General features: G+C 43.9%; 1 protein-coding gene across 1 annotated transcript in view; it reads right to left on the bottom strand.

Moving 5' to 3' along the window:
* RFLNB (refilin B) overlaps nucleotides 1-15,283 on the bottom strand; it is a 51,932-nt gene that overhangs the window by 18,203 nt on the left and 18,446 nt on the right. Inside the window, exon 2 of the mRNA XM_044286691.1 lies at nucleotides 10,840-10,946. Within this exon, the coding sequence (XP_044142626.1) occupies nucleotides 10,840-10,946 (107 nt within the window). The remainder of the gene's footprint in view (nucleotides 1-10,839; nucleotides 10,947-15,283) is intronic.

The raw sequence follows: 15,283 nt of genomic DNA, 5'->3' as shown, positions 1-15,283 counted from the left end.
TTAGACATTTGGATCCCAGACTTCTTCTCACACTTTCGGGCCCCTAAAAAGCCAGGGCAGTATAAATACCCCACATGTGACCCCACTTTGGAAAGAAGACACCCCAAGGTATTCAATGAGGGGCCTGGCGAGTTCCTAGAAATTTTTTATTTTTTGCATAAGTTAGCGGAAATTGATTTTTTTGGTTTTTTTCTCACAAAGTCTCACTTTCCGCTAACTTAGGACAAAAATTTCAATCTTTCATGGACTCAATGTGCCCCTCACGGAATACCTTGGGGTGTCTTCTTTCCGAAATGGGGTCACATGTGGGGTATTTATACTGCCCTGGCTTTTTAGGGGCCCTAAAGCGTGAGAAGAAGTCTGGAATATAAATGTCTAAAAATGTTTACGCATTTGGATTCCGTGAGGGGTATGGTGAGTTCATGGGAGATTTTATTTTTTGACACAAGTTAGTAGAATATGAGACTTAGTAAGAAAAAACAAAAACAAACAAAAAATTTCCGCTAACTTGTGCCAAAAAAAAATGTCTGAATGGAGCCTTACAGGGGGGGGTGATCAATGACAGGGGGGGTGATCAATGACAGGGGGGGTGATCAATGACAGGGGGGTGATCAATGACAGGGGGGTAATCACCCATATAGACTCCCGGATCACCCCCCTGTCATTGATCACGCCCCTGGTAAGGCTCCATTCAGACGTCCGTATAATTTTTACGGATCCATGGATCGGATCCGCAAAACACATGCGGACGTCTGAATGGAGCCTTACAGGGGGGTTATCAATGACAGGGGGTGATCAGGGTGATCACCCCCCTGTCACTGATCACCCCCCCTGTAAGGCTCCATTCAGACATCCGCATGATTTTTTACGGATCCATGGATACATGGATCGGATCCACAAAACACATGCGGACGTCTGAATGGAGCCTTACAGGGGGGTGATCAGGGAGTGTATATGGGTGATCACCCGCCTGTCATTGATCACCCCCTGTAAGGCTCCATTCAGACGTCCGCATGTGTTTTGCGGATCCGATCCATGTATCCATGGATCCGTAAAAATCATGCGGACGTCTGAATGGAGCCTTACAGGGGGGTGATCAATGACAGGGGGTGATCAGGGAGTGTATATGGGTGATCACCCGCCTGTCATTGATCACCCCCCTGTAAGGCTCCATTTAGACGTCCGTATGCGCTTTGCGGATCCGATCCATGTATCCATGGATCCGTAAAAATCATGCGGTCGTCTGAATGGAGCCTTACAGGGGGGTGATCAATGACAGGGGGGTGATCAATGACAGGGGGTGATCAGGGAGTGTATATGGGTGATCACCCGCCTGTCATTGATCACCCCCCTGTAAGGCTCCATTTAGACGTCCGTATGCGTTTTGCGGATCCGATCCATGTATCCGTGGATCCGTAAAAATCATACGGACGTCTGAACGGAGCCTGACAGGGGGGTGATCAATGACAGGGCGGTGATCAATGACAGGGGGGTGATCAGGGAGTTTATATGGGGTGATCATGGGTGATCAGGGGTTTATAAGGGGTTAATAAGTGACGGGGGGGGGGTGTAGTGTAGTGTAGTGTAGTGTGGTGTTTGGTGCGACTGTACTGACCTACCTGAGTCCTCTGGTGGTCGATCCTAACAAAAGGGACCACCAGAGGACCAGGTAGGAGGTATATTAGACGCTGTTATGAAAACAGCGTCTAATATACCTGTTAGGGGTTAAAAAATTCGGATCTCCAGCCTGCCAGCGAACGATCGCCGCTGGCATGCTGGAGATCCACTCGCTTACCTTCCGTTCCTGTGAGCGCGCGCGCCTGTGTGCGCGCGTTCACAGGAAATCTCGCGTCTCGCGAGATGACGCATATATGCGTGACTGTGCGCCAGCCTGCCACCTCTGGAACGCACATGTGCGTTAGGCGGTCCGGAGGTGGTTAAATAGCTGATCGTCGGGGTGCTGAAGAAACCCCGGTTGATCTGATATTGATGACCTATCCTGAAGATAGGTCATCAGTAGTAAAAAGAGGACAACCCCTTTAACAGTAGGACTGAAGGGAAGGGGGGGGGGGGTCATTTCAATATTTGCCTTGGGCAGCAGAAAAGCTAGGTGCACCAGTTCTGATTGAAGGGGGGGGGGGGGGGGCCCAAGCTGAACTCTTGCACCAGGGCCCATGAGCCTTTAGCTACTCCCCTGCTTCCCATCATACGGAATATTAAATGATGCCATTAGAATGTATAACTTGTTCTGCAAAAAAACATACAGCAATGTAAACAGGAAAATAAAGACGTTGTGACTTTTGGAAGTAAAAATGGGAAGGGGATAATGATGTGCCTTATCATCCCTTGTATGTAATTATCATCTAACATAAGGTTCTTCCTCATGCTAAAAGTGACCATGCAATTTAAGACAAACATGTAACAGTATGTTCATACTGGTGTTTGACAATATTCAGTTTTAAATTGCTGTTTAACAGACGGAATTAATGGGCTGGGCACTAAAATTATCTATTGATCTGGTTTAACCCCTTCATAACATGTGACGTAATTGTACGTCACATGTTGAGTCTTTAAAGATGGTGCCCGCTCTGGAGTGGGTGCCATAGCAATGGTGTGACTGCTGTTTCACACAGCAGACACCCGTGGCTAATGTTCGCAATTGGCAGTATTGCTGATCATGGACATTTAACCCCTCAGATAGTGTGGTCAAATGTGAGTACAACTTGTCCCACAAAAAATAAAAAAAGTTAACAGAAAAATAAAAAAGTCAAAGCTCCAAAAAGACAGGTTGTAAAAAAACAACAAACATCTGTTAGTATACTGAACATACTGATGTACCTCTCTCCAAATTTTGAATTGTCGCTTCAAACTCTATTCTCCTGTGTCCCACTGTTTACAACCCAAATTTTTCCCATAGTGCTGTATACTGCCATCTCATCCCAAACTGCAAACACCCACTACACCTCTTTCATGGCAACAAACCTTGCCCACTACACCTTCTAACCTTCACTGCTCCCTTCTTCAAATGGCTCCTCCCACACAGGCTTGATTTTACCTGCATTGGACTCCATCTACTGTACCCTGCCTGTGGATCCAGAGCAGTGTGGATAAGCCTATGAAGCACATCATGAACATTTGGCCTGCCAGCGCATGTGCCATTCCTCCGACCTCCAGGAAGCAATCGTGCATGTGCTGACTAGCCAATTGGTGGTGAGGTCAGTTCCCCATCCCACATCAAATTCACACGAGCCATTACAACCATTTGGCCAGGGATTCTGTCTCAGTGCATGATGGAAGGCCTGGCCGTGACATCAGTGAAAATGCAGTCAGGGCCGTCTTTACCAAGGGGCAAAAGGGGCAGCTGCCCCGGGCCCAGTTTCTCCTGGGGGGCCCAAGGCAGCTGCCTCTTGAGCCCTGCTAGCCACTGCCCCGGATGTCAGGCTGTCAGCTACACAGGGGGTGCTGCCATGCCATGCCTGCCAGCACTGAGTCCAGGCATCGTACTGTTAGAGCTGTGAATGTGATCTAGGACCTTAATGACATCATCACCATGTGACCAGTAACCTAGCAATATTACTGGTCACATGGCTATGAGGTCATCACAGGTCCTACCGGAAGTGTTGCTGGAGAAGTTTGGAGCTTTTTTTGTGAAGATTACATCAGAAAAAGGTGACAGGGGCTGTTATGCTAATATACTGTAAACTACTGTATAGTGGAGTGTTGTAAACTGTGTGGGGGGCCTGTATATAGTGTGGGGGGCCTGTATATAGTGTGGGGAGGCCTGTATATAGTGTGGGGGGCCTGTATATAGTGTGGGGGGCCTGTATATAGTGTGGGGGGCCTGTATACAGGGACTGCAGAATTATTAGGCAAATTAGTATTTTGACCACATCATCCTCTTTATGCATGTTGTCTTACTCCAAGCTGTATAGGCTCGAAAGCCTACTACCAATTAAGCATATTAGGTGATGTGCATCTCTGTAATGAGAAGGGGTGTGGTCTAATGACATCAACACCCTATATCAGGTGTGCATAATTATTAGGCAACTTCCTTTCCTTTGGCAAAATGGGTCAAAAGAAGGACTTGACAGGCTCAGAAAAGTCAAAAATAGTGAGATATCTTGCAGAGGGATGCAGCACTCTTAAAATTGCAAAGCTTCTGAAGCGTGATCATCGAACAATCAAGCGTTTCATTCAAAATAGTCAACAGGGTCGCAAGAAGCGTGTGGAAAAACCAAGGCGCAAAATAACTGCCTATGAACTGAGAAAAGTCAAGCGTGCAGATGCCAAGATGCCACTTGCCACCAGTTTGGCCATATTTCAGAGCTGCAACATCACTGGAGTGCCCAAAAGCACAAGGTGTGCAATACTCAGAGACATGGCCAAGGTAAGAAAGGCTGAAAGACGACCACCACTGAACAAGACACACAAGCTGAAACGTCAAGACTGGGCCAAGAAATATCTCAAGACTGATTTTTCTAAGGTTTTATGGACTGATGAATTGCGAGTGAGTCTTGATGGGCCAGATGGATGGGCCCGTGGCTGGATTGGTAAAGGGCAGAGAGCTCCAGTCCGACTCAGACGCCAGCAAGGTGGAGGTGGAGTACTGTTTTGGGCTGGTATCATCAAAGATGAGCTTGTGGGGCCTTTTCGGGTTGAGGATGTCGTCAAGCTCAACTCCCAGTCCTACTGCCAGTTTCTGGAAGACACCTTCTTCAAGCAGTGGTACAGGAAGAAGTCTGCATCCTTCAAGAAAAACATGATTTTCATGCAGGACAATGCTCCATCACACGCGTCCAAGTACTCCACAGCGTGGCTGGCAAGAAAGGGTATAAAAGAAGAAAAACTAATGACATGGCCTCCTTGTTCACCTGATCTGAACCCCATTGAGAACCTGTGGTCCATCATCAAATGTGAGATTTACAAGGAGGGAAAACAGTACACCTCTCTGAACAGTGTCTGGGAGGCTGTGGTTGCTGCTGCATGCAATGTTGATGGTGAACAGATCAAAACACTGACAGAATCCATGGATGGCAGGCTTTTGAGTGTCCTTGCAAAGAAAGGTGGCTATATTGGTCACTGATTTGTTTTTGTTTTGTTTTTGAATGTCAGAAATGTATATTTGTGAATGTTGAGATGTTATATTGGTTTCACTGGTAAAAATAAATAATTGAAATGGGTATATATTTGTTTTTTGTTAAGTTGCCTAATAATTATGCACAGTAATAGTCGCCTGCACACACAGATATCCCCCTAGAATAGCTAAAACTAAACACAAACTAAAAACTACTTCCAAAAATATTCAGCGTTGATATTAATGAGTTTTTTGGGTTCATTGAGAACATGGTTGTTGTTCAATAATAAAATTAATCCTCAAAAATACAACTTGCCTAATAATTCTGCACTCCCTGTATAGTGTGGGGGGAGGGCCTGTATATAGTATGGGGGGCCTGTATATAGTGTGGGGGGCCTGTATACTGTGGGTGCTGTATATTGTGGAGTGCTATACTGCTGTACTGTATACTGTGGGGGGCTGTATACTGTGGGTGCTGTATAGTGTGGAGTGCTATACTGCTGTACTGTATAGTGTGGGGTGCTGTATCGTGTATAGTTTGGGGTGCTGTATACGGTGAGGTGCTCTACTGCTCTACTGTATACTGTGAGGTGTTGTATACTGTGGGGTGCTGTATACTGTGGGCTGCTATACTGCTCTACTATATACTGTGGGGTACTGTATAGTGTGGGGTGCTATACTGCATACTGTGTGGTGCTGTATACTATAGGGTGCTATACTGCATACTGTGGGGTGCACTGTAACACTAGCGTGAGCCGAGCACTGGTCTCCTTCCTGCAGAGCGGTGCCCACTTCCAGCCTGAGCCCAGCTGCCCAGAGCACTGATCCTGAGCCGCTGGAGTCTTCAGAACTGGAAGTATTTACAGTCATTCACTGTACTCTACCAGATGTGTGGATTTTTTGTGTGTGTTGTGGTGGAGGGCGTGATTGCCTGCTAAGGTGAGGGAAGGCGGGATCCAGGGAGCCCAAGTAAATTTTTGCCCAGGGTCCAATCAATATTAAAGACGGCCCTGTGCAGAGTGCAGTGGTGGAGGAGTGCATGGCGAGTGCCCCGAATTCTGTAACTAAGAGGTATTAGCAGTGCAAGTGTATTAGGAAGTTAGAGGGTCTGGCAGTGGAGGCACAATGATAGGGAGAAGTTTAATCCCAAACAACCCCTTCAAGCTATTTCTGTAAAAAAATAAAAAAATAAAATAAAACTGGTTCCTGATGAAAACATTAATCGTCAATAGGATCTCACCAGAGAGGTGTTGCTTCAATGTGACACGTGCCCAAAATTTGTTGCAAATTTTTAGGAATAAGCTAAACCAAAAATTAGGTAGTGTAAGTGAAGCTAGATAGTCTATAGACCCCATTACACTGGGCAAGCTTTGTCAGGATAATCGCTAACAAGCGTTCATATTTATCTGCCACTGTAAAGGTGCTGCCGAGTGAAACGCTCATTCATCGGGTAATATGATCATTTGTGCAGTCACCAAAATAATTGTTTGCCGGCAGCAGTTAAAGTTTTGAAATGGCCAAATCAAAGTCCTGATCTTAGTCCTTAGACCTTATGCACACGGCAGTGTCCCGGCCATGCCCGTGCTGTGGACTGCAAATGGTTTGTGAACGCGGACCCATTCACTTGAATGGGGTTCATGAGCTGCATCGGATGGCCTGCACTGCAGAAAAATAGTGCATGCACTTTATTTTGCGGTGCAGAGGCACGGACAGAAAACCCACAGAAGCACTCTCTCCAATCTGTGCCTCCGTTCCACACTGCACTGTATGTCCCGGACTGCGGACCTATATAGTGCACACGCGGCCGGTGCCTGTATATTACAGACCCGCTGTTTGCGGGCCGCAATATGGGCACAACAGGCACACAGTGATGTGCATGAGGCCTTAATGTTGCAAAAGGATCTGAAGTCAGCACATCATGAGAGGAAACCCACCAAGATAACAGAGCTGAAGCTGTTTTGTACAGAGGAATGGGATAAAATTCCTCCAAGGCGATATGCAGGACTAATCAACAATTATCGAAAACATTTTGTTGCAGTTATTGCTGCACAAGATGATCACACCAGATACTGATAGACATGTGATATTAGATCATTTTCTCCTATAAATAAACGAGCAAATCTACTTTTAGGATTTGTGTGAAAATCTGATGCAGTTTTAGGTCAAATTTATGCAGAAATACAGAAAATTCTGAAGGGTTCACAAACCTTCAAGCACCATTATATTAGCTTACTCTTTGTTTAACTGTATTTAAAAAACAGAGGGAATCCTGCATAAGATTTACAGAGCACAATATACATTGGGGGAAATTTATCATACTGGTGTAAAGTAGAACTGGCTTAGTTGCCCATAGCAACCAATCAGATTCCACCTTTTATTTTTCTTTGGAGAATGAAAGATGAAATCTGATTGGTTGCTATGGGCAACTAAGCCAATTCGACTTTACACCAGTTTGATAAATCTTCCCCATTGTTTTAAAATTGGAGTCAATGTACACAAGAAATGTGCAAAAGATCACTTTTAACACATGCAAATGTCAGGAAATGTCATGTGAGTGAAGCAAGTACTTTACCCTGCACCTCATTTTCTGGCATGGTGTATGAGGAAGTATACTTCATAGCTAAATATTAACTACGTCAGATGATTGTCTAACTCCAAAATATGCATCTCACTTATTTGTTCACCTGAGATATTCAGTCTGCAAATATCACAGTACAATGCGTAACCTGCCTCCATCTTATTATTAGATACGGCCAGAGTAGAGACATTGGGTCTACTGCTACCAAAATGCTACTAACTCTTTAATATATCTACCGGTCAGTGTCATTTCAGACTTTTCATATATCACTACTACAGTTGAATATAAGAAACTTTGGAATATATCTTATCAGAGAAAATGCCCTTTTCTCCTCCTAGCAGCATTTTTCCTCCCCTCTCTGTAGACTTCTATGGGCAGCATGTGTTTCTCTGTCAATTTAAATAAGCTATTTTTTTTGTTTCTTTTCTCTCACTATAGCCATCAAGACAGACTTAACAGGGAATGTTATTTTAGAAGGGTGTGACAGAAGAACCATTTTTCTCTGATATACAGATAAAGTGACCATCCTGGTGCAACTGTAACACAATTTGTTGTATTACTATAATGTGTTTTTGTTGCATTAATGAGTTAACCTGGCAAAAATAATGGTGACAACATGTGTATGACATTACATCTTATATTCACCTGTACTGATGTATGCAACATTTGTGACAGCATTTTTACATGAAAGGGAACCTGTCATCAACGTTATGCTGCCCTTACTAATGGCAGAATAAAGTAGAGACAGGTGAGCTGATTTCAGGGGTCTGTCATTTATAAGGTAAAAGTGAGTGATTGCCAAGAACCAGCATCACAATCATTGCAGACTGGGCCTGGAGAAGAGTCCTGGCCACCTGAGAAGAGTCCTGGTTATTCATGAATTCCTGCTCTCCTGCTGATGACTGACAGGCTTCTACCTAGTTTTCTCCCTTTCTCTCTAGGAAAAAACTGCCAATCATCAGCAGATGGGCGAGGAGAGCAGGAGATTATGGATAACCGTGACTCTTCGCAGGTAGATGTGACTCTTTTCAAGGCCTGCGCTGCAATGATTATGATGCTGGTTCTTGGCAACCACTTACATTTAGCTCATGAGTGACACACCGCTGACATCAGCATTTCTGTCACTATTTTATGCTGCCCTCAGTGAGGTCAGCATAAAGTTGATGACAGGTTCCCTTTAATTATAATATTCTTATTGAAATAATATCCACAGCAGCTCATTGCAAATTTACAATGCCTGTCTCTGTTTGGAGCACATTAAAGCTGGTAGATTTTGTAAAACCAACAATTGTCCTGCCCAGCTTCTTCTCTACTGCACTCCCAGACAGTTCAAGGTATAGAAATGGCAGATATTATTATTTTTTAAAGTGGTATTTCAGGATTGACCCGTGCTGGAAGTAAACCAGCCAGGGACCAGAAGATCACTGAACATAGCTAAGGCACAGGACTCCAGCAGTTGGAGCAAGTGTCTATGTTTCTTCCATTAGGTACCACACACTAGGGGCTCACTTTAAAGGGGTTGTCTGGGACCAAATAAAAAAAACACGTTTACTCACAATGTACATCTAAATAAAGGTGCCTCCATATATTTTCAGCTATTTTTGCCACTTCTATGTGGCTCCAACGGTCCCCCACTCATTGTTTATATATCTGTTTATCTTTCCCTGACTTCCGGCTGCACTGCCCTGTGGGTCCTGGGGCAGCGTGGCATCAGGTGGTTACAGCTGTCTCTCTGCTCTGCTGTAACTCCGCCCCCTCATCAATATTCACCTCCATTCATTCTAAAGCTCCTTGCCGGGTGATGTCACCGGACTGGAGGGGCGGGGCTTATCGGGATGTCGGCCAGCCACTGTAACTCCGCCCCTCATCAATATTCACCTATATTAATTCTAAAGCTCCTTGCCGGTTGAGGTCACCGGACTGGAGGGGCGTGGCTTAGCACAATGTTGGCCAGCCTAGTTACCGTCCACTCTGCATAAATTACTTATGCTGCCAGTGACGTCACCGGGCTCCCTGAGCAGCAGAAGAGGAAGCTTTGCTTGCCTGCAAGGGACCCGGTACGTCAATGAGGAGAAGAAAACAGTAACTTCCGGCCATGAATTTCAAAGATGAAAACGGGGCTGCAGAAATCTGTGCCAAAGGTACTACCTGCTTGTATGTAATGTGTATGCCACACTTGTACTATTAGAGCAATGTCCCCAATCCCGGACAACCCCTTTTAAATGGGACCCAATCTTGGAATACACCTTTAAAGTGAATGCTCAGTTTACACTATCTATCTTTTGATGGCTTATAGAGTACATTTCTGAGAGGATGCCGCTATAGATTTCTATGTACAGGGGAGCCTAAGGCCCCTTTCACACGAGTGTGACAGATTCGGTCCGGATGCGTTCAATTAAAAACGCATGATTTTGCTCTCAAAATAAGTCCGTTTTGTCTGCAATTGCGTTCAGTTGTTCAGTTTTTTCAGCGCGGGTGCAATGTGCATTGATGCGTTTTTCACACGCCTGATAAAAAACTGAAGGTTTACAAACTACATATCTTAGCAACCATCAGTGAAAAATGCATCGCATCTGCACTTGCTTGCGGGTGAGATGCGTTTTTCATGCAGCCCCATTCACTTCTATGGGGCCACGTGAAAAATGCAGAATATAGAACATGCTGTGATTTTCATGCAACGCACAAGTGATGCGTGAAAAACAACGCTCATGTACACAGACACGTTGAAATGAATGGGTCCGGATTCAGTGCGGGCGCAATGCGTTCGCATCACGCATTGCACCTGCGTGGAAAACTCGCTCGTGTGAAAGGGGCCTAATAGTAATAGAGCCTGACTACAGAAGAGACCGTTTGTAGTCAGACTCATTCGTTAACCACAGATGTAGAAAATACACCCCACAGTGAAAGAGGTCTCAGCAGGCAAAATACGGTAGGTAACTATTACAAAGTGGCATATTGTTAGACTGGCAAAAAGTTAACTTGCCTTTCAAGCCTTTTAGTAATGTGTAGGAAGGCAATTTGAGCTTGCCATGTCTCTTGCCATTATGATGGCCACTCGTGTAAAATACAAAGATTTGCAATGTGTGCAAAAAACACATTTCTATTGCGCTAACACTAACTATATATTCAGATATGCTTGTGTTAGTATAATGTATAATGAATTACAGCTTCATCATGCCAGTGTTACCTTATCTCCTTGGGTGGCAATGGGTCCAACTCCACACCTTCTCCAAATGACAGAGGACACAGCCGTGGGGTATAGCTGCTTGACAGGCTTAGTGACGGTGATGTACTCTAGCAAAAAAATAAAATAAAAAATAAGCAGACAGTATTATACCAAACATAACATTAAATATAAACGATTGTACATTGAGAAATGATAACCGTTTCTCTAGAGGTACCCGTGATCACTACAAATATCTAATATATTTCTGACAGATGGAAAAAAATGTCATCAGGCAGAAAAGGCATTTTGCTCATTGACTATGGCCATAAACATTTGGACATAATCATTTTTAATTCCTGTAGGTTTTTCTTTTTAAAGCTGCTTTTCAGACAGGTGTGATACTTAGGGCTTTTTTGTGCCCATACTATGGATGCAACACCCGCACCTCAATCAATTCACAAGAACCAGAGGTATAGCACGCAAACTCATTTTTGATGAGCTACAGGAGGCCGAGGTGTTCAGTCCATAATCCATAATAATAAAGCACCCATATGATATCTGTCAAAAAGCAGCCTTTATTAATGTATTGTATTAGGTTTAGGAATTTATCACGGTTAAGTACAGTTTGTACACTATATAGTCCCAATACTTGCATGCAATAATTGGTTGCTGCATTCCTGCGTTTTTTGCATTTCTTTAACACATGCAGCACTGAATGTAGACACGTACAGTATGCATGAACTCCTTACATCTTATCATTTTTTGCAGACTATATTTTATTTGCATAATACTCTGCTGGAGTACGCAATTTAGTTGCAAATTTTACCTAATAATCACTGTTTTCTGCACAGTTGCATGCAGGTGGTTGCGTGCATTAATTATTAGGTTATATTTTTATACACTGTATGTTTTGCACTCTGAGAAAATGTAGATTTTGGTAACATAGAAGCTGTTTGCCATGTACAATATACATTTTCAACACATACCCTGTATATGGATAATGACCAAATATTACATGACCTGTGTTCCATTGTTTTTAAGTGCACAAGCTCTTGTTGATGTATAGATTTGTGGTATATATCAAATTTGCACACCTCAATATATGACATTTACATTGAAGTAAAGGGGGCTGAGTGCGATACCAAGCACAGTCGCTATACAATGTACGGCACTGTGCTTGGTAAGCACGGAAAAAAGGCTGCAGCACTAAAAGGAGCGCAAGTGTCTTCTCAAATAGCTGATTGTCGGGGGTCCCGGGTGTCAGACCTCCACTGATTAGATACTGATGACCTATCCTGAGGACAATATGCCGGAGTCTTCTTTCAGAAAATATTTGGGTATGGAGGGGTTAGTACGATTTTTATTTATTTTGTAATTCAGATTTAATTTAAAAACATTTTATTTTGTATATAATGATTCATGATAATAATATACTGTCATAAAGAGACATGATTACATTTGTGCTCAGAAAAGAGAACATCTTTAATTTATCGCCCCTATAGACTGTAAAGCTTCTAAGCAGCATCTATTGGCAGTAATCTAAGTAATTCATAATGACACAATTGAAGGATATCCCTTCTAGTTTCAGTAATGAAATCTAACTAGCCTACGATCAGGTGGAGATATCCTTAAAACATTTACATATGTTTCCTAGAACATAATACACTCCATTACTTAGGAAGTAAACCGAAAAGCAGCAGTGGGAACATAGTAGGGTTCTGGAATGGAAAATTCATGTCTCTTCATAACATTTCTGACAAACTGGAAACATAATCTAAAGGTTGTAGGGGGTTAATACTTTTTGGGGTATTTTTTGCCATTTTTGTTTTACTTAATCTTTTGTATGGAGAAACTTGAATAAAGAGTTTACAAAATGCAGGGGGCCACGAGAAATGTGCACAGGCCTGATCAAGCTTACAATGTTATCTGAACAAATGATATTTGCTGAAAGTTAAGGCACTTTATATATTAAATAACTGTTTGCCCTCCACGCCTTAGAAAATGAAACATTAATATAAAAGGTGCTTACAATATTTCTTATTCACATTAAGGGTTGGTATATTCACATTCCAAGATAACAAATAGAATACGTTTGAACCTGGGCAGACAGACTGTATATGCAATGCAATTGCTGCAGGCACAAAGGGGCCCAGTAGGTAGTGGGGAGGAGGCACTGCCACCTTAAAGGAACCTGTTACCAGGACATTTACTGTTAAACCACGCACAATGCCTCATGGGGCTAGCTCAGCTGAATGCAATGATAACTTTCATTAGCAATCCATTAAAATTAATTAAATCTGTATGCAAATGAGCAGTTAAATGCACAGAGGTGTGCACAAGCCATTCTCTGCACCCCTGCTCCTCCTGTTTTCTCTGCAGCCCCCTCTCTGTCCTTTTTGTGTAAAAGGGCCAGGCAATATGACTATGGAGAACCTTGGTCCAGTTAATAAAGAAAAAAAGGGAGGGGCTGGAAGAGGCATGAGGTCCGGTGGATTTTCAGCATTAGTTTTGTTTGCAAATATATCTCTCACTAGCTGAAGGACCTGGCTTCGCTCGGGTATATTTAATCTATTTCATTTAATGTTTGTGTGTGTCGTTAAAAGATATCAACACTATCCACTATAACAGTGACCTCCACAGCCCCCCACCCCTTAACACTGACTCCCCCTCCCCCCACAGTGCCCCGTCCCTCAAAATTGGACCTCCACAGCACACCACCCCCTTGACAGTGACTTCCACAGGGGCTAGCCCTCTTATCATTGGCCTTTACAGCAATCTGCCCCTTAACACTGACCTCCATAGCGGACCATCCCCTTAACTGTGACCTCCACAGCAGCCTGCCCCTATGGTGGCCAGAGGTCCAGTTTTAGGCCGGACAGTCTGGCTTTCAGACTCCCTGTCCTCCGTCTGGCGCAGGGCCTGGATTGACACTCTGCTGTCTGAGTGTGAGCTGCAGGAAGAAAGTCATCCTCCCTTCCACCGATGCAGCTGACAGAAGTTGATTTTTAACTTCATTTTTTTTCAATCCCTGTCAGCTGAGGAGTGGGAGGGGGCATAGCCTAATTGGATCGGGGGCATGTCCTTTCTAACAGCTCACTCTAAGACAGCAGCACAGTGCTGTCTGAGTGTGAGCTGCAGGGAGAAAGTCACCGTCCCTCCCACCTCTGCAGCTTAAAGAAGTTGATTTTTAACTTTATTTTTTCAATCCCTGTCAGCTGAGTGGGAGGGGGCATGGCCTAACCAAATCAGGAATGTGGCTTAGCGGGACCTAGAAGTTGATTTTTAACTTTATTTTCTCAATCCCTGTTGGCTGAGGAGTGGGAGGGGGTGTGGCCTAAACGGATCAGGGGCGTGTACTTTTGACAGCTCACTCTAAGACAGCAGCACTGTTATGTATGAGTGTGAGCTGCAGGGAGAAAGTCACTGTCCCTCCCACCCCTGCAGCTGGCAGAAGTTGATTTTTACCTTCATTTTTTCAATCCCCATTGGCTAAGACGTGGGAGAGGGCATGGCCTAACCAGGTTGGGGGCATGGCTTAGTGGGACCTAGGGGTGTGGGTTTAAAGTTCATCTTTTGAGGGTGGACACATTGTAGCAGGGGGCGTGTCTGGGCGCCTTCCTGCAAAAGTAAAGCCCCTCTGGGCACCTTTACTGGCTCATTTGTATACCAAATAAACTGGATTTTTAGAGGATAAAAACATCTATTGCTGGAACAAAGGCACATCTAGAAATAAGGTGCTAAGTGCTATTAGGCTATGGCTTTACTTCAATAGCGATTATCCTGGTGACAGATTTCCTTTAAAGCTCACCTACAGCAGTGAAGAAAAAGGGCTTGGTTGTTATGGTGTAAATCATGTGACCAGGTTTCTATTGGCTAATGCATTTTTTGGGAATATCTCAGGAACGGTATGTCCTAGAGAGCTGAGACCTGGTCTAAAACCTTCCCAGACACCTGATGTACCTGTGTGCCAAATTTCATGTAAATGCGGATTCCTTTAGCGGACATACATATTTAAACATACACACTCAGCTTTATATATTAAAAAATGCATTTCTGTCTGGTCGTCTGTCTTTTATGCGCAACCAAACGGCTGGACCGATCTTCACCAAATTAGGCACACAGGTACATCAGGTGTCTGGGAAGGTTTTAGCTCTCTAGGATGTACCGTTCCTTAGATATTCCTAAAAAATGACCTGCATTAGCCAATACAAGCCCCCAACTGCCATGCACATGGTCACATGTCCCTTATCAGCCAATAGAAGCTCGCAGGCTCTCAGTCTCCACATACACACAGTTTTACTCCAGGTTTACATAACAACCCAGACATTTTTATTCACTGCTGTAAGTCAGCTTTAGGCTAGGGCTACACGACTACATGCACAGCTCAGCAGACAGTATCAATCAATATACTTAGATACACAGCAGACAGTATCACACATGATAGGATTAGATACACAGCTCAGCA

This window comes from Bufo gargarizans, chromosome 3 (assembly GCF_014858855.1).
Source record: "Bufo gargarizans isolate SCDJY-AF-19 chromosome 3, ASM1485885v1, whole genome shotgun sequence".
Taxonomy (NCBI): domain Eukaryota; kingdom Metazoa; phylum Chordata; class Amphibia; order Anura; family Bufonidae; genus Bufo; species Bufo gargarizans.
This window is presented reverse-complemented; position numbering and strand designations above follow the sequence as displayed.